Source organism: Marmota monax, unplaced genomic scaffold (assembly GCF_021218885.2).
Source record: "Marmota monax isolate L192 unplaced genomic scaffold, Marmota_monax_Labrador192_F-V1.1 WCK01_AAM20220418_F8-fsc00409, whole genome shotgun sequence".
Lineage (NCBI taxonomy): Eukaryota > Metazoa > Chordata > Mammalia > Rodentia > Sciuridae > Marmota > Marmota monax.
Genome location: NW_026693620.1, coordinates 388651 through 407455, shown reverse-complemented (window position 1 = coordinate 407455; position 18805 = coordinate 388651). Strand labels below are relative to the sequence as shown.

Below are 18805 nucleotides of genomic sequence, written 5' to 3'. Positions count from 1 at the left end.
GTTATATTACATTTTAAATGTTGTTCAGTAGATTAAACAAGGTAAGTTCCTATGAGGCTTCTAATAAAATGTTTAATGTTTTGCTGGTGTCCCAAAATTGTTATTTGCTCTTTCATTCTTTGCTCTTTCATTCTATGCAAGGGAAAGACACATTTGTGCTGTTTTGGTTTAATATGAACATAAGCATTGCAGAGTTTGGGGAAGTTTTAAAAAATACCCTTTAGGTACACTTATACATTATTGGTGGGAATGAAATACAATCACTCTGGAAAGCAATATGGAGCTTCCTCAAAAAACTAAGAATGGAACCGCATTTTGACCCAGTTATCCCACTCCTCAGTATATATCTAAAGGACTTTAAGTCAGCATACTACAGTGACACAGCCACATTAATGTTTATAGCAACACAATTCACAATAGCTAAGCTATGGAACCAATCTAGATGTGCTTCAACATATGAACAGATAAAGAAATTGTAGTATATATACAACTGCCATAAAGAAGAATGGCTTTATGACATTTACTGGTAAATGGTTGGATCTGGAGACCATTCGTGCTAAGTGAAATAAGTTAATCCCAAATATACAAAGGTCAAATATTTTCTTTGATATGTGAAAGCTAACCCAAAACTGGAGGAAGGATATGATTTAAGTGGATTAGACAATCGGGAATGAAGGAAAGGGAGTATGGATAGGGAAAGGAAGGACAGTGGAATAAATCCAACATAACTCTCATATGTAAATATATGGATACATCACAGTGAATCTCATTGTGTACATCCAAAAGACTGGGGTCCTAAATAGAAAAATGTGGTGAGCCGCTTCTGCCGTTTCTGCAGATTATGGTCGCCATTACAAGATGGCGCTGGCTCCGCTGTGGTCTGTGACAAACAACTCCTTATCTGGGAGAGTTGGCACATGATTTTTCACCACCCTGTGAGAAAGCTCCACGCGGCAGCTTTGCATTGGGGCTTGAGATGCTTTATTAAGGCTGGGAGGGGCATCCGAGAGGAAGAAGAAGAAATATCAAGGGCCTGAATAAACTGCTGAAAGAAGATTCCTGAGTTGCGTCTTCCTTGCGGGCAAGGGGTCGCGACAAGTGGTGCCGAAACCCGGGAACCAGAACTTTCAGCAGTCAGGGGTGGTGCACCGGTTAGTCCCAGGTAAGTGGGATCCGCGATCAAAGCGGGGTTAGTCCCTAGTAAGTGGGATCCGCGACCAAAGCGGGACAGCTCCTCTGTAATGAAAGAGAGAGCCTTACATTTTATTGCAGCTGCACTGTGTACTTTCGCTCCTACTTTCGCTTTCTTTTTTTTGTGCTTCCTTTGTTGTTGTGTCATGGGTGCCGCATCTTCAAGTCCGCTTCTCCTGGCCCTAGATGGCCTGTTACGTTCCAAGGGACTGGAAGTGAAACATAGTACTTTACAGAGATTTTTACAGAAGATAGATATCGCTGCACCGTGGTTTGCATTTTCGGGCAGCCTTACTGTGCCTAGTTGGGATAAATTAGGCAAAGATCTTGACTTTGCTTCTGAGCAGGGCATATTAGAGGGTGGGGTGATACCCCTTTGGAAAATGGTCCGTGGTTGCCTTACAGATGACAGATGTCAGGAAGCACTTACTAAAGGACAGGAGGTTTTAGAGCAATTGCATGAGGAAAAATCTGAAGGATCATGTAGTGAAGTGGCAGAGAGTATTAAAAGTAACAGTAGTGAGAAGGCAAAAGAGCCTGAAGATAAAAATAGGAGAAGGCTCTACCCAGACTTGACCGAATTAAAAACGCCTGAGAACACAAGCGACTCAGAGAGTTCTGAGGACCTTGATATATTGTTACAACAACTACATAAGATAAAAATGAAAAAGAAGAAAAAGGAGACACAGGGCACGCAGGCCTACTGTAAGAAGGGGAAGGGAGTTAACATTGGTCAACAAAACTCTGAGGAGGAGGAGGTAGAATATCTAGAAGAAGATATGGTGCCGATTGCCCCACCTCCGTATGTGGGGGGTGCCAAGGTTCCGGGAGATCTTTTCATGCACAAGTTTGGAGGACAGTTAATACAGATATGGGACTTGCATACCCTGTATTTCAGGACAATAACAGGGGAAGATATCATGAGCCTTTAGACTTTAAGATAATTAAAACCTTGGCAGAATCTGTCCGCACTTATGGCATAGATGCCGCTTTCACTCTCACTCAGGTGGAGGGACTTACTAGATTTTGCATGACTCCCTTAGATTGGGCTAGTCTAGTCCGCGCTTGTGTTTCCCCAGGGAAATATTAGGAGTCCAAAGTTGGCTGTTTAATGTTTCTGGCAGTACCCAAGACTCGGAGCGAGGTAGGAGGCTTAAAATTTCTGCAAATAATTCACAATTATCTAATGCTACATTACCCTCCGCAGCAGTCCGTCTCCAATCTCCGTTCCTGTTTCTTTTGGCTAATGTTACATTACAGGGGATGCTTAATTGTTCTAATATTACCTGTTATTTGTCTGAGTGTTGGAATGGCTCCTGGACTACGGCAATGGTTATGAAATTTCCAACCTTTGTCCCGATCCCGGTTACTGCAGATCCAGAGTCATTTCCTATTGTTGAACTGATTAGAGCCCGTAGAGATTTTGGAATTACGGCAGCTATAGTGACAGCTGTGGCAGTGTCTGCTGCTGCAGCGGTTACGGCCGGAGTGGCCATGGCCAGCCAAATTCAAACTGCTGCCACTATTAATCAGGTTATTCAACAAACATCCACCATACTTGAATCTCAAAGTAGAATTAATCAACACATTTTATCTGGGATTCTGGCTGCTAATCAAAGGATAGATCTACTTCAAGCTCAAGTTGAGGAATTGTCTGATCTAGTACGTTTGGGTTGTATTGATCAACGTGCACATTTATGTATAACCTCTGTCAGATTTAATGATTCCAGGAATGCCTCCCGCATCATCGGAGAGTATCTATCCGGAACCTGGTCCATGGAAGCAGAAAACTTGATCCAGTCTCAACTAACTCAGATTGCTGTTTTGAATAGCACCCGTGTCGAACCAGTGACTTTGGGTCAATTCACCAGTTGGCTATCCTCTGCCTTTTCCTTTTTTAAGGAATGGGTGGGAGTGGGCATTTTTGGGGCAATGTGTTGCTTCAGTGTTGTGCTTTGTTTGTGGCTTCTCTGTCGCCTTAAAACTCACCATGCACAAGAAAAGGCTATGATCATACAAGCTCTTGCAGCTTTAGAAAATGGCAACTCGCCTCAAGTCTGGCTTGCGCATCTTAAGCAGTAAACCTTTGTCATGGTCGTTACACCCCAAGTTATTATAACATTGCACTGGGATCGACATGACTTTCCTTGTTATTCTCTTAGTGTTGGAAAGCCCTTGCACTCTGCCGGTATTACTGCCATTGCACGCAGATGGGTTTCCACACTAGTGCTTTTCTATCGCCTTAAAGTCCGTGCCTTTCTTTCAGGGTGCTGTCAACTTGTTTGTCATTATAAACAGCCACAGTTCAGCCTCAGCTATCCCCCTTCGTCCACCATCGTCACGATACAGGATGCGAGGCAAGGCACTGCACTTGAGTGATCCTTGACGTGGACCTCAAGGAGAGCATGTCCTATTGCATGCGGGTTAGACGCGTCCACGCCCCGCCCCACGAAAAAAGGCGTCGGCTGATATGGCCTCAGATCTGGGGAAGGGCCCTCCTTAGGACTGAGTCATACTATGCAGCCACTTCTGCACAGTGGGATAGGACCTCTACTCTCGCCTGTATTGTTTTAAGAAAACAGAAAAGGGGGAACTGTGGTGAGCCGCTTCTGCCGTTTCTGCAGATTATGGTCGCCATTACAAGATGGCGCTGGCTCCGCTGTGGTCTGTGACAAACAACTCCTTATCTGGGAGAGTTGGCACATGATTTTTCACCACCCTGTGAGAAAGCTCCACGCGGCAGCTTTGCATTGGGGCTTGAGATGCTTTATTAAGGCTGGGAGGGGCATCCGAGAGGAAGAAGAAGAAATATCAAGGGCCTGAATAAACTGCTGAAAGAAGATTCCTGAGTTGCGTCTTCCTTGCGGGCAAGGGGTCGCGACAGAAAAAGATATTCCACGTTAGTGTAATTTTATCAAAATGGATCCTACCATTATGTACAACCAAAATGTACCAATAAAATATAAAAATACTCTTTAGTCCCTCATGGAGATTGCTGAATTTTTCTGGGGTTAAAAAATATTTATATGTAGCCAGGCGCAGTGGCACACGCCTATAATCCCAGTGGCTCAGGAGGTTGAGGCAGGAGGATTGTGTCAAAGCCAGCCTCAGCAAGAATGAGGCATTAAGCAACTCAATGAGACCCTGTCTCTAAATAAAAAATATAAAATAGGGCTGGGGATGTGGCTCAGTTTCCAAGTGCATGTGAGTTCAATCCCCAGTACCCACCCTCCTCTCCCCAAAATATATACATATGTGATGGAGAAGACTGGGAACCATTTATTAAGAGTCTACTACCTCCCTCACAGCCCACATGGAATCTGTCTCCAATTCATTCAAAACAGTGAAATATGAATTATGCTGGAACATATGACGATGTACAAAAGGAGAGATGAGTAATATTGTTGAGTCTAAAGAAAAATCCATGATTTCCTTTAGATATAGACTCAAAATAAAGAAAGCCTACAAGAAATTTCTGATGAAAATTACACTATTGCAAACTTAAATTTCAATGACCACAATTAAAAATGTTTGTCTTTATAACTTCAAATATTATAATTAAATCACTAAATAATCAATCTCACTATTTCTAGACTCACAATCAGATAATTTCATAGACATCAAAGACACATGGAACTGAATATGATAATTTAAATAGTAATTTATGGACCATCCATAATAAAAATGGAGGCAGCTTCCATAATAGGTTGAACTCAAACTGTAACATTTATCTAGAAATAAATGAGAGAGAGAGAGAGAGAGAGAGAGAGAGAGAGAGAGAGAGAGAGAGAGAAATTAGATGTTTAAAAGTCCACATTCAAAATCTTTTTTTTTTTTTTATGGTATGACTTTTGGGCTAGTAGTTTGTCAACTCCCAATTCAACTTTTCCCTGTAAAGAAGCAGAACTTTCCTGGCACAGGTAGCCTCACCCTTAACTACTCAGTTAAAATTAATCATTCCAACCAGGACACTTTTCAGAGTAAAATGAATTAATAACTTAAACAGAATGATAAGGGTAAAACAGGGAAGTTCAGGTCAAACCACTTTATGTACTTTTTTTATTGGATCCTTGTGTGTGCCTCACAAGTCAGTACTTTGACATCCACCACGATAACAGTGTTGTGTGAGCATGTGGGATGTTCTTACAACCATACTTTGTACACAGTGGGCACTCATTAAATGTTCATTTTTCCAAAACTAATATAATATTTACCTCACCATAAAGATTGAATATCATCATGTTTTTAAAATATTTTGATAACATAACATATGACATAAAATGGTTGAAATCATTACATTTATTATGGAAGTCCCATATTGATGGATTTGGGAAGGTGCCTGAATTGAGAGGAGTGTTGATGTCTTAAAGCCCAGTGACATCACTAAAGGAGACAGGATAAGACCAGTGCAAACTATGACTGGAGGCCAAACCTTGGGAAACATTATATTTTAGGAAAAGGAGATGACAAAGGAAGCATTTAATAAGAAATATGTTCATTCCTCAGAGAATTAAGAAGTGGATCAGGAGAATATTTTTTCAAATTCTTTCTCTCATGAATTTTTTATTTTCTCTATGCCAGAGAGCATATCCAAATAATTTTTAGTCCTCATAATTTTTGTGATACTTGAAACATGATAGATGTTGCATTAGTTAGTAAAAAACAAAAAAATACATAAATAAAATAATGCATTTCTTCATGCTATGTGTGCAAAAGAAGGAATGTGGAATGCACCTTGGCCATCACATCAGAGAAAAACTATGCCTGAAATGAGGAATTCTGCATCTCAAGTCTTTAGAATGAGGTTAAAAAGCCAAATTGAGAAAGATGGTGGGAACTTTTGAGTACTTACATTGTTAAGAATATCATGCTGTCTCAAGACAGAAGGAAAACAATTTTTCCTTCTTTTTATCTTCCTTTTCTTCTTCAGGGTTATGGATAGCTTCATCCCAAATGTCTCTCTTCCCTAGATGCCATGGAATTGACTTTCTTCTCTAGCTACAGATGATCTTCTTCAAATTATCTTCATCATTCAAAATCAACAAAGTGGATTCTCTACATGCTAGGTGACAGGGAAATTCCCTGCAAGCTACCAGAAGCAAAATTATCTCCTACATCTCTGGGATGTTAAATGACTTCCCCTCTGTGGCATGCCCCAAAACTGAGGAATAAGGAGCCCTGTGAGCATAGGAAGCAATTAAATGCTGAATGTTGAAATAGGTTTATAGTTACAAATTAGTACATGGTAATAAAGATAATCTTCAAGGAATTGGGAATTAAAAGAACTTGTAAATCCCACATGACCACCCATTTCTCTGTTGTTGGCAGATATCTCATCAAATCTTTGTTCTCTATAGACCTTGGGAATCTGGCTGCCTATTCTATCATTTTTCTGATTTCTCCCTATTTTCTGTCTCTTGTGGTTTCTTGTGTTCCATGGGACCAAACTTAATTGCAAGGTGACACCAGTTTTAAGGGATTCTGGGAAATGAATTTGAATAGCCATGGACTTGGCTCCACTTGGCTTACTTACCAATATAAAAGAACATGATGACCAATATTGGGGTATACCCAAAGTACAAGCACAGACTTGTGAGGAGATACCTCAGTGAAGTAGCCTGTATTTGTTCTGTGTTGTACTACACTCATGTTATTGCATGATGATGTTTACCTCCAAAAGTGGCCAAACCACATCTACGATGTTGTCCATTAAAGCATCATAGAGCTAATAATATTCCCATTTCCTAATGAAATGAATGTCCCAACCATCATAACTTCATAGCACAGTAAATCATATTTCGGGGGTGATTCTGTTTGAAACAAGCCTACTGCACTGCCATCAATATACCTGTACAGCACATACAATTATGGATGCTATGCAGTACTTGAGAGTGATTATAGATGAATAAGTACTGGCTATGTATTTACTATACAATAAACCCCAGTAAATATGTGTTGACTTAAAAATGAATTATGCATTTCTCTTTCCAAAGGTTGATCACTGGACTCAATTTATTTGGGGCTGGGGATGTAGCTCAAGCAGTAGCGCACTCGCCTGGCATGCGTGCGGCCCGGGTTCAATCCTCAGCACCACATACAAACAAAGATGTTGTGTCCGCCGAAAACTAAAAAAATAAATATTAAAATTCTCTCTCTCTCTCTCTCTCTCTCTTTTTAAAAAAAACAATTTATGTGAAAAAAGTGGAATTATCCACTGTGTTTAGAAAAATATGATTAAACAAAAATATAAATAAACACAAAATATAACATACCCATACTTCAATAAATATAAAGGCTTGTTTACTTGTTTATTGTGCTAGGTTTAGGGGCTTTTCATATATTTATCTTTTTTATGACCATCAACATAATGTGTTTCTTGATTCAGTTCCAGCTTCTCTCTGTTGCTTTCCAGAATCTTCTGCCAATAGAGTGAAATTACAGCTGAGAGAAAAAAATTACACACACACACACACACACACACACACACACACACACATATATATATATATCTTTCCCAGGTAAATGGATCATCCTTTCTCACAGTTAGCTTGGCATATGTAGTACTAATAAGAATTAGTACTAAAATTTAGTACTGATAAAATATAATTTGTTCTTATATAGTGCTTTTTACCTTTGTGCATGGATACGTATGTGTATTTACTTTCACATCCATTAAGATCCATTAGATCTAAAAACAACCCAGGGAGTTAGCTATGTCACTATCTTCATGGTACAGATGCAAGAATGAATACTTAGGCAGAAATAAAAATTCCACAACAAGTGCATCAGAGAGACCAAAATCAAAGCAAGCCATCCATACTCATGATATATACTAAACACAGATTCCTACATTGACATGACTTTCTTTATGTCCCAGATTAAGTAGGCATTTTTCAATACAGAGGATACAAGGAAATTTATCCCTTCTTGTGTACTTTAGCCAGGAAAATGAGTACAGATTCTCTCAGCTATTTGCATTGCTACACCATCCTGATGAAACACCCATGAGTCACCAGGCCCGGAAGAGGCAGTTCTTAGAAAATGGATGGCTCCCAAGAAAGAAAAAGTGTGTTTCTCCCCATTGCTCTGGGTAAAATGTAGAGACAGAGAATTCAAATTAGAGATGGGGAATAAATTACATATACCCACAATGTTCCTATTAGCAGGGTCAGAAGCAGGAAGCCCTTGGTAAGGTCTGTTAAAGAGATATTTACTGTAGTGGGCTGATCACTCAGAAAACACTCTCAGTCTGAATTTTGTCCAAATGAGAGTTTTTTATTCAGTCAGCTGGAGACTGGTCCCTGCAGGAACCAAATTGTCTCTGCCAGGAACAGTGTCAGGTTTGAGTTCTATGGGGTTTATAAGATGAAAAACCACATACTCGAAAATGTAGGTACTGTCAAGCAAGCAGAATACAAGGGCTGAGAAAGCAGTTAGCAGAGCACAAACAAACAACTACATCCTGGGTTTGAGCAATTTGTCTGCATATGAAGTACAGAAAAATAATTTTTTAACATCTTAGAGACAGCTTTTATAACAGTTTCATATGGGAGTCATAAAAATGAAGTCATGATGGGTACTTATACTTACCTATTGCTATACATTGTACTTAACTATTGTTCCATTGACCTATACTTATCTGTAACTATGTTAACCTATGGGCTTATATTTATCAACTTACACTGTTCTATATCTTATTTCTAACAACTTAAATCTTATGTCTCACAGTTAGATGATTATGTTGTCCTACGATATTACTTATTCTAACTTATAACTACAGCAGCTTAACATTGTCTATTCTATAACACTTATCACATAATCCTATTATCCTACTTATTAATATTTCATAACCTATAACCTACAATTTATAATCAATAATCTATATTGATTATGCTCAGATCATAAAATTTAGTGTATTTTATATCATTGCTAATGTTACTGTTGCAGCACTTTCACCTGAAAAACAAACCCCTTCCCTGTGTATCCCTCTAACAGTTCCTTTGTAGACACCAGGCAGATGAAAAAAGCAAATGTTCTCACGTTAGAGACTTTTACATGATCTCGAGAAAAGCAGAAGTGCAAATATTTGTTTAAGAATTATCAGTAGGTCCCTTAGTGATATAGTTGCTACTTTATAACTGGTCCCTAGAAGGGGGGCGGGACTTCTAGGGGAATTTAACTGCAGTTGCTTTCACTTTGCAGCAGCTCAGAGCTCTGGGGACTTCAGGAGGAGGTAGGCAACCCTGCTGCCTGCACTGGGACAGAATCCCACCCCTGCACCTGAAGCCTGAGAGCCTCCCATTCCGCCTCCCTTTCCCCTGTCTTTACATCTGTTGGTGCCTGTTCTAGCCACAAGCTCCCAGGGTGTGGAATTTAGTACCCATGTGTGCCCGGAAGGATTTATGCAAGTTTGGCTGTTTACAGGAATCTTGGGGAAAGGCCCTGGAGGGGGAATTTAGCCATTATCTGATAATCTCCACATTTCCCTTTCTACTATCATTTACTTTTCTCTCTCTCCATACCTCTACTTCTCCTTCCTCCTGTTTTTTCTCTGGGAAAAAGGAGATGTTTTCTCAGTTTTGTGTAAGTTTGTGCTGTCAAAATATGGCTTTAAATTCTCCACCCAACTCAATCATTGCAGTTGCTAAGCCCATTTATGTCGAAACTGAGATTGCTGTTGTTCCTTTTTGTAAATACCTGGGCAATGAGAATCTAGGACTAAAAATTTAAAGATTGAACCACTCTCTGTTTCTGGGAAAGCCCCACTCTGCAGCCCAAATCAATTCCTGGCTGGCCCAGGGTTTCCACTTCTCATAACAGGCTGTTAGGGTGTGGTTCACTGGACTCTCCTGTTCCTCCCCTCCCTGCCTGCCTGTGACTGCTTCTGTCAGACTCTTGCATCTCTGATGTCCTGTCCAGACAGAGGTCCCAGGCTGAGAGAGAAGCTCCCTCTCCTCCCAGCTGCTTCAGATCCAAGACTTTGACCTTGGTCATTTGCTGTGATCAAATCTTTGCCCTAGGAATTGCTAGGCACTTTTCTGAAGTGCCATCCTGAGAGTTAGAACAAAATTCTGAACCAAACTAAATTTGATTGTATTGGGAAGGGTGGGGAGAGTATGAGCATAGCACCTTTGCCTCAGTGAAGGCTGTTTCTTTGTAGGGAACCCGAGTCCACCTAACTTCTCCCATTCACTGGGGTGAAAACTGGGCATCTGAGAGCTTGGGTTTTCTCGCACAGTGTTTGAGCTTATTGCTCCTGTGTGAATCTACTGCCTTAAGCTTTCTGAAGGTGTTGTTAGATGTTCTTTCCTGTCCCAACCCAGCCTCTTCTGTGTGTCCCACTCTGGGGGTCATCCTAGAAGCCCTTTTCCTCGGTTTGTTCTCCTGGGTTCTCACCTAAACTGTCCTCTGTGTTGCTGTCAAAATGTGAGCTGTTTTGCAATGTATAGTTTTTATCCAATTGTGTAAAATAACAGATATGGAATGATGAGCCTGGCTTATTGCTATGCATTTGTATGTGGGGGTGTGGGAGGTAGGTGCATAGGAAACACAAGAGATATAACATGGATGATCAGCATGGTTATTGCATTGGTTTTGGAGATTCATATTCTCTCTCTCTCTCTCTCTCTCTCTCTCTCTCTCTCTCTCTCTCTCTCTCTCTCTCTCTCTCATTGATTTATTGTGCTTTGGATCTTACCCAGGGTCTTGCACAAGTTAGATAAGAGCTCTTCTGCTGAGAGGTATCCTCAAGGTGTGTTTTAAATGGTGATTTGGATGGACATCATGGGCCTATAAATAGTATTTCCAAATGTTTCAGAATTATTAGTGTAGGATTGTTCCAGAAGGGAATCTGTCCTTCTCGAGAACATTTGTTTTCTGGATTTCAGGTCCCCCAGGGAAGGTTGGGGTTCTGTGCACTCATCTGCTTCTGAGGTTCTGGATGAGCACTTGTGTATCTTTGTTTTTCAGCATGGTCTGTGCTCCAGGTAGTGCCATTTTAACTCCTTAAAACCTATTTTTGGGGAAAACCCTTCCTGGTCTTAGAAATTTTAGCCCAGGGCACCCTGTTTCAGAACAGAGAAAGTTCATGATCCAATGCATAATGAACCAAGAGATTTCCAGTGGCCCAAGTGTCCAGAACTAGGATCAAACCCACCTCTGGATTCCCTGGATGAAAGAATCATCATGTTGGGCTGGGAATATGGCTTAGTGGTAGAGCAATTGTCTAGCACATATGGGGCACTGGGTTCAATCCTTAGGATCACATAATAAATAAAATTACTTTAAAAAATAAATCATAACCTGCATACATAAAATCTCTGTTTATTATAATATCACATTTAATATTTGATTATATATTATTAGTTTGAAAAATATGTATGAGACAGCCTAATTTAAAAAAATAGAGAAAAATGTGTATATATGCATATATATGAAATTATTAATATATGTATGCATAATAATTTGAACATAGATAACAAACAGTAGTTTGGTTCAATTCTGAGCCTCATGAGGAAAATCAGAAGGCACATGGTATAAAAAGGTGCAGGACTCTGAATAGCATGATCCAAAGTGTATGAGTTTGCCAGGATGAACCCAACTACTATGTATAACAATAAAACTAAAATTTAATATAGCAGAGACATTGAACAATAGAAATGATGACAACAAGAACAATGCTGGTATCTGTCTCCATTGCTTAAAAGTCATCTATGCCACCGACTTATTCTTGGTTTTATTTTTTGAGCTTTAGCAGTCTTAATAAAGGCATCAGAGCTTGCACCAATATATCAGAGTGTAGACCCTATGGTCTCTTTTAGCAGTTGTAGTGTTTCTGTTTTCATTCCTGGGTCTTTGATCTACTTTGAATTGACTTTTATACAGGGTCAGAAATAGGTTCATAGTTTCATTCTTCTACATATAGATACGCCGTTTTCCCAGTACTTTTTACTTAAAAGTTTGTCTTTTCTTCATTGTGTGTTTTTGACAACTTTGTCAAGAATCAGATGACTGTATGATCTATGTGGATTTCTATTCTGTTGGCCTTCATGTCTGTTTTTTATGCCAATACTATGATGTTTTTTTGTTACTATATGTCTGTAGTATAATTTGAGATTGGATATTGTGATGCCTGCAGTCTTGCTCCTATGCATTGCTTTGGCTATTCTGTTTTTATTCTTCCACATGATTTTTGGACTGTTTTTTTTTCCTAGGTTTGTGAAATTTTTATTTTGATGGGGATTTTAGTCCAACTGTAGGTCACTTTTGTTAATATGGCCATTTTAATAATATCAATTCTGTTTTTACAGGAATAAATTCCTTTCTTCAGTATTCTATAATTTTAACTGTGGAGATATTTTTACCTATTTGATTAGATTTACCTAGTTTATTAAGTAGTTTATCTTTTTTTTGAGTCTGTCATAAATGGAATTATTCCTGATTTCTTTCTCAGCATATTAATTACTAGATTATAGGAAAATTATTGGTTTTTGTATGTTACTCTCTGTCCTGCTACTTTGCTGAATTTATCAGCTAAAAGTTATCTGGTGGAATTTTGGAAGTCTTTCAAGTACAGTATCATATAATAGTATGAAAGAGAGCCTTCAGAGCGGGACAAAATCTTTACCACATGCTCTTCTAACAGAGAACTAATTCCAGAATATGTGAAGCATTCAAAAAAGCTTAACAACAAAACCAAACCAAATAGCCTAATCAATAAATGGAAAACAGATCTAAACAGATATTTCTCAAAAGAAGAAAAATATATTCTCAACAAATATATGAAAAAAAGTGTTCAACATCCTTAGCTGTCAAGGAATGCAAATTAAAACTACCCTGATATTTCATCTCACTATAATTAGAATACAAATAATAATCTTTACTGGTTAGATGTGGATAAAAAGGTATACATGTTCATTGGGACTGCAAATTGGTACATTCATTTTGGAAAGCAGTTTAGACATTCCTCAAAACACTTGGAATAGAACCACCATATGACCCTGCTATCTCGATCCTTGGTCTTTAGCCAAAAAGACTAAAATCAGCTTTTTATAGTGATATATGAATACCAATATTTTAACAGTGCAACTCACAAAGCAAAATTATGGAAACTGCCATCAACAAATGAAAGTTAAAGAAGATGGAGTATACATACACAATGGAGTTTCATTCAGCTATAAAGGAGAAGAACAAAATTATATCATTATATCATTGCTGGTAAATTGATGGAATGGGAGAGCATCATGTTAAGTGAAATAAGCCTGACTCAGAAAGTCAAGAGTTGAATGTTCTCTTTCAATGTGGAAGCTACTCACCTTGCATAAAACTTAACTAAATGTGGATCAAATACCCAGGAATTAGACTAGAAACACTGCATATACTAGAATAAAATGTAGGGCCAACACTCCATCATGTTGGCTTATGAACCAGCTTCCTCAATAAGACTCCTAAAGTGTAATAAATAAAATCAAGAATCAATAAATGGGTTGGTACCAAATTAATAGGCTTCTTCATAGTAAAGGAAATAATTAAGAGTATAAAGAGAGAGCCTACAGAATAAGAGAAAATCTTTGACACCTGTACCTCAGAGCATTAATCTCCAGTATATGTATGAACTTAAAATTAACACCCTTCAAAAAAACCACTCAAATAATCCAATTAATAAATTGGCAAAAGAACTAAAAAGAAGAAGAAATATAAATGGCCAACAAATATATGAAAAATGCCAGGTGCAATGGCACATGCCTATAATCCCAGCGGCTTGGGAAGCTGAGGCAGGAGAATCATGAGTTCAAAGCCAGCCTCAGCAAAAGCAAGGCAGTAAGTAACTCAGTGAGATCCTGTCTCTAAATAAAATACAAAATAGGGCTGGGGATGTGGCTCAGTGGTCGAGTGCCCCCTGAGTTTAATCCATGGTACCCACCCCACCTCCAGACCCCAGCAAATGTTCAACATCTCTAGCAATTAGAGGAATGCACATTAAAACTGCACTGATTTCATCTCATTCGAGTCAGAATGGCAACTATAAAGAATACAAGCAACAACAAATGTTGGTGAGGATGTGGGGAAAAATGGTATACTCATACATTGCTGGTGGGACTACAAATTGCAACCACTCTGGAAAGCAGTATGGAGATTCATCAAAAAACTAGGAAGGGAAACACTATTTGATCTGGTTACACCACTACTAGGTATACTTTTTCAAAGGACTTAAAATCAGCATGCTACAGTGACCCAGCCACATCAATATTTATTGCAGCAAAATTCACAATAGCTAAGCTATGGAACCAACATAGGTGACCTTCAACAGATGAATAGATAAAGAAAATGTGGTATATATACACAATGGAGTATTCCTCAGCCATACAAAAGAATGGCTTTATGACATTTTCTGGTAAATGGATGGATTAGGAAACTATTATGTTAAGTGAAATAAGCCAATCCCCAAATACTAAAGGTTGAATGTTCTCTCTGATATGTGCATGCTATCACACAACAAGGTGGAGGAGAGGGGTAGAAGAAAATTCCAGTACATTGGACAAAGGAGAATGAAGGGAAGGGAGAGGAAATAGGAATAGGAAAGACATAAGAATGAATCTAACATGACTTTCCTATGTACGTACATGAACATACTGCAGCAAATCTCCACACCGTGCACATATACAAGACTGGGAACCTAACTAGAATAAGATGTAATCCATGTTTGTATAAATACATTACAATAAACTCTGCTTCATGTATAACTCAAAGAACAAATAAAGTAAATTTAAAAATGTGGAAGCTAGAGAGAAGGAAAAATGAACTAAAAAATAACAAGCCATACAACAATACTAGAAAGACTAATAAAGCTGAGGAAGGGGGTCAAGAGGGAGGGAGGAGGGGACGCATGGGGAAGTCCTGAGGTATGAAATCTATCAAATTATATTATGGCCGCATATCAACATACTACCATGAATCAAATATATGTGTGCATATATATAATACACAAAATAATATTATTAAAACAAATTAGTAGAGAAAATGGATCAGGAGGAGGGAGGAAGGGAAAGAAGGAAAGGTAATAATAGGAAATGAGAGTTATCAAATTATATTTATATACAAATATACATAATGAATCCCACAATATGTATAATTATAAAGTACCAATGAAAATAGTATATGGCAATGTGAATAAAATAAAAAGCCATCTATGAGCCAATCCTAGTGTAGAAAATTCATATGTGATTTGAAGGTACAATTGTTCTCATTTTAGAAAGAGAATACCAAGGAGGATTAAGGTTACAACACCTATTCAGTATGTTTAAGAAAGGAGTATTAAACCCACTTTTGAATACTTAGTATTGGTATTTGAAGCACCCTCTAGCTTTTTTAGGAATTTCTTCTTAAATGGCACTTATTGCATCTTACAGTCTCCCCACCTGGGGATGGCATTTAAAAGGAGCCTAGCTATAGGATTTTTTGTCCCCTTATCTCCTCCATGTTTCTTCCTAGCACAAAATGTGACCTCCTGAATGTATTCTTATGCAAGAAGGAGGCTCATAATGTATTAATGTTTGGATGCATATCTCCCAACATGTCATTCTGCTCATGATGTATCTTTTCCTCAGGACACGGTGTCAGCATGGAGGGCTCCTGTGGCCTAATCACTCTCCAAAAGAAGCCAGGTAAGCCTGATTTCTAACTCTTGTGTACCAGTGTGTCTTTGATACCTAGCTCAATTCTTGGCTTGCAGGAGGCCTTTTATTGTAGTGTGTTGAACCCTTGAATCCTGATCTATCCCCAGTGGCACTGAAAAGCATCTCTGTGACCTTGTCCATCCATGAGTTTGTGGCTTGTGTGTCTGCAACCTTAAACTATGAAAATGAGGAGAAAGTCCCTTTGGAGGCCTCCTTTGTGTTCCCCATGGATGAAGACTCTGCTGTCTATAGCTTCGAGGCCTTGGTAGATGGGAAGAAAATTGTGGCAGAATTACAGGACAAGATGGAGGTACAAGAGATGAGTCCTTTGTCTTCTCCCTTCCTTTTACCTTAATGATTAATGTGCACTCTTTAAGATCTCATTCAAATGCACCTTCACAAAAAATGCTGGAGTTGGATGCTTTTCTATCTATGCACTTCTAAATTCTGATTTCCTGAGATCATTTAGGGATAAATCAATTAGAGGCATTCAATCTACAGCTATGAAATTGACAAGACCCATTAATTTCTCTAACAGTCTTCATTTTCTTCAGTCCTGTCTTTTCATTTGTTGTTACCTTTCTTTCCCATCCCTCCTATTTTCCTTAGGCCCAACACAAATATGAGGATGCCTTATCCCAGGGTCAGGAGGCCTACTTATTGGAGGAGGACTCAGACTCCAGAGATGTCTTCTGTTGCAATGTGGGGAACCTCCAGCCTGGGTCAAAGGTGGAGCTTACCCTGAGGTATGTGCAGGAGCTGCCCTTGGACGCTGATGGGGCCCTGCGCTATGTGCTCCCAGCCATCCTAAATCCTAGATACCATCTTTCAGGTAAGTACCTCTCCCCTTTGAGTAATAGTGGTGGCATAATAGGAGAATTCCCTTTATATTTATGGGGGTGCTAAAAATTAAGGGAAACAGAATGAAGTTCACTTTTTATAGGACGGCTTGAGGACAGTTGCCTTGATATAAAAGCTCCTCTAGTCCCCTTGGAGGAACTGCCATACACACTCAGCATGGTTGCCACCATCAGCTCCCAGCATGGCATCCAGAGAGTCCACTCCAACTGCCCCTTGAGTGCTGTTGAGTTCCTTGCAGATGATAAGACTTCTGCTCAGGTAATCAGTAAGAGAGGACTGTTGTTGCCAGGATGCTGTTCCTTGGGTCCTGACTTTGTCTAGCCCTTCCCAGGTGGTCCTTACTTTTCCCTATTAACCCAGAGGGGGATGCATTGTATTCCCTCCTCTCCCAGGTTTAATGTACTGAGTCTTCTCCTGATTCTCCCCTTTGCCCCTGCTCATGCTCACTGGTGGAGAAAGCCTGTGTGGTCCTCAACTCTGACCTCAGCTCCAGGCAGCAAAGAGTGATATTCTAACCTGACTCCCTTGCTGGTCCCTAACTCAGGTTTCCTTGGCTGAAGGACACAAGTTTGACAGGGACGTGGAACTCCTGATTTACTACAGGGAGGTACACAGCCCCCGAGTATCTGTGGAGAGAGGGATGCTTGAGAAGAAGCCAGGTATATTCTTTCTTCATTTGTCCTCACCTCCTAGGAGGTGTTTGTCTATCTTGGAATCACTGTCAAATATTCTCACTTCCATTTCCTCTTCCCAGTAGCAGGTGAACACGTCAATTTGAAATGCTGAAAGAGTCTACAGCATGCACAGTGGTCAGGTTTGGAAGTATCCTGTGGTATTGTCTTGTAGGCAAGTTTAAGTAGATTAGTAAAGAATTGGGGAAAGGGCATAAACAGATAAATTCACAACAGAAAACAGCCAGTTATATACCTGTGACAATCATCAATTTTAAGAGATGCAAATACAAATATGTGACATTTTCCCCATTCAAACCTAAAAGATTTCCAAATCCAGTCATGCCTATTTTTTCAAAAGGAGTGATATAGATTGTTGAAAAATAATTGGTTTTTAATCTCTTTGAGATAAATTTGGCATATAGGTTTAGTATAGTCAGCTTGTTTGCTGTTGTGATTAAAAGACCTGACAAGAACAATTTTAGAAAAGGAAAAGTTCATTTGGGGGCTGGTGGTTTCAGAGGTCTCAGTCCACAAACTTCTCTGGGTTCAAGGTAAGGCTGAACATCATGACAGAAGAGTGTGGCAGAGAAAAGCAGCTCACATGATGATCAGAAAGCAGAGAGTGACTCCACTTGACAAATATAAAATTTATACTCCAAAAGCACAACCCCCAATGCACACCCAATTCACTATTTGGGTTAAGGCTCCCATGACCTAGTCCTTTCTCCTTTAAACGTCCTTGCTTTGGGGGAACATATCACATCCAAACCACATCACAGGTGAAAATATATGATCTTTGTGGTAATTCCTGTTTGGGGAATATTACCTAAGGAAGCAAATATAAATATAAGTAAAAATATGCACTAAGTATGTGTTAATATTATTAATAATGTTAATAATATCAAATATCAGTAAAAAAATCACAATGAATCACTTGGACTAAATATACCAAACTTTCAACAACTTGATAAGTTATTATGCAGCTACTAAAATAATGTATGTTGACACATTGAAATAATTTTGAAAAAAAACTTCTAAGGAATTGGAAGTATAATGAAAGTAAGCCCTACCAATAGATTGCCAGTGTATTATACCATACATATTAGGAAAAAACATTTTAAAAATCAAGAAATATACAAGTGGTGTTTGTGATTAGATTAACACAAAATTGAATTTTTAAATTTCTTTTTAAATTAAACAAATACTTTATTGGTTAATTGATCACAGCTACATATAATATCACTGCAATTATTTATTTTTTAATTTTGATAAATATAAATAAAATTTTAACATTTTAGCCATTTTAAGTGGATAGATCTATGGCTTTAATTTATTTACCTTTTACAATAATCAACACTGTTCCTCTTCAAATTACTTTTAACATGCCTTGGTTTCTTAATTTTT

General features: G+C 38.8%; 1 protein-coding gene across 6 annotated transcripts in view; it reads left to right on the top strand.

Moving 5' to 3' along the window:
- Nucleotides 1-9365: 9365 nt before the first annotated feature.
- The window catches only part of Vwa5a (von Willebrand factor A domain containing 5A), a 36142-nt gene continuing 26702 nt past the window's right edge, over nucleotides 9366-18805 (top strand). For all 6 annotated transcript variants that reach the window (XM_046459666.1, XM_046459664.1, XM_046459663.1 and 3 more), the window contains exons 1-6: nucleotides 9366-9424; nucleotides 15798-15854; nucleotides 15974-16176; nucleotides 16476-16698; nucleotides 16810-16985; nucleotides 17272-17386. In XM_046459666.1, the coding sequence (XP_046315622.1) occupies nucleotides 15812-15854; nucleotides 15974-16176; nucleotides 16476-16698; nucleotides 16810-16985; nucleotides 17272-17386 (760 nt within the window). In that variant the 5' untranslated portion in view covers nucleotides 9366-9424; nucleotides 15798-15811. The remainder of the gene's footprint in view (nucleotides 9425-15797; nucleotides 15855-15973; nucleotides 16177-16475; nucleotides 16699-16809; nucleotides 16986-17271; nucleotides 17387-18805) is intronic.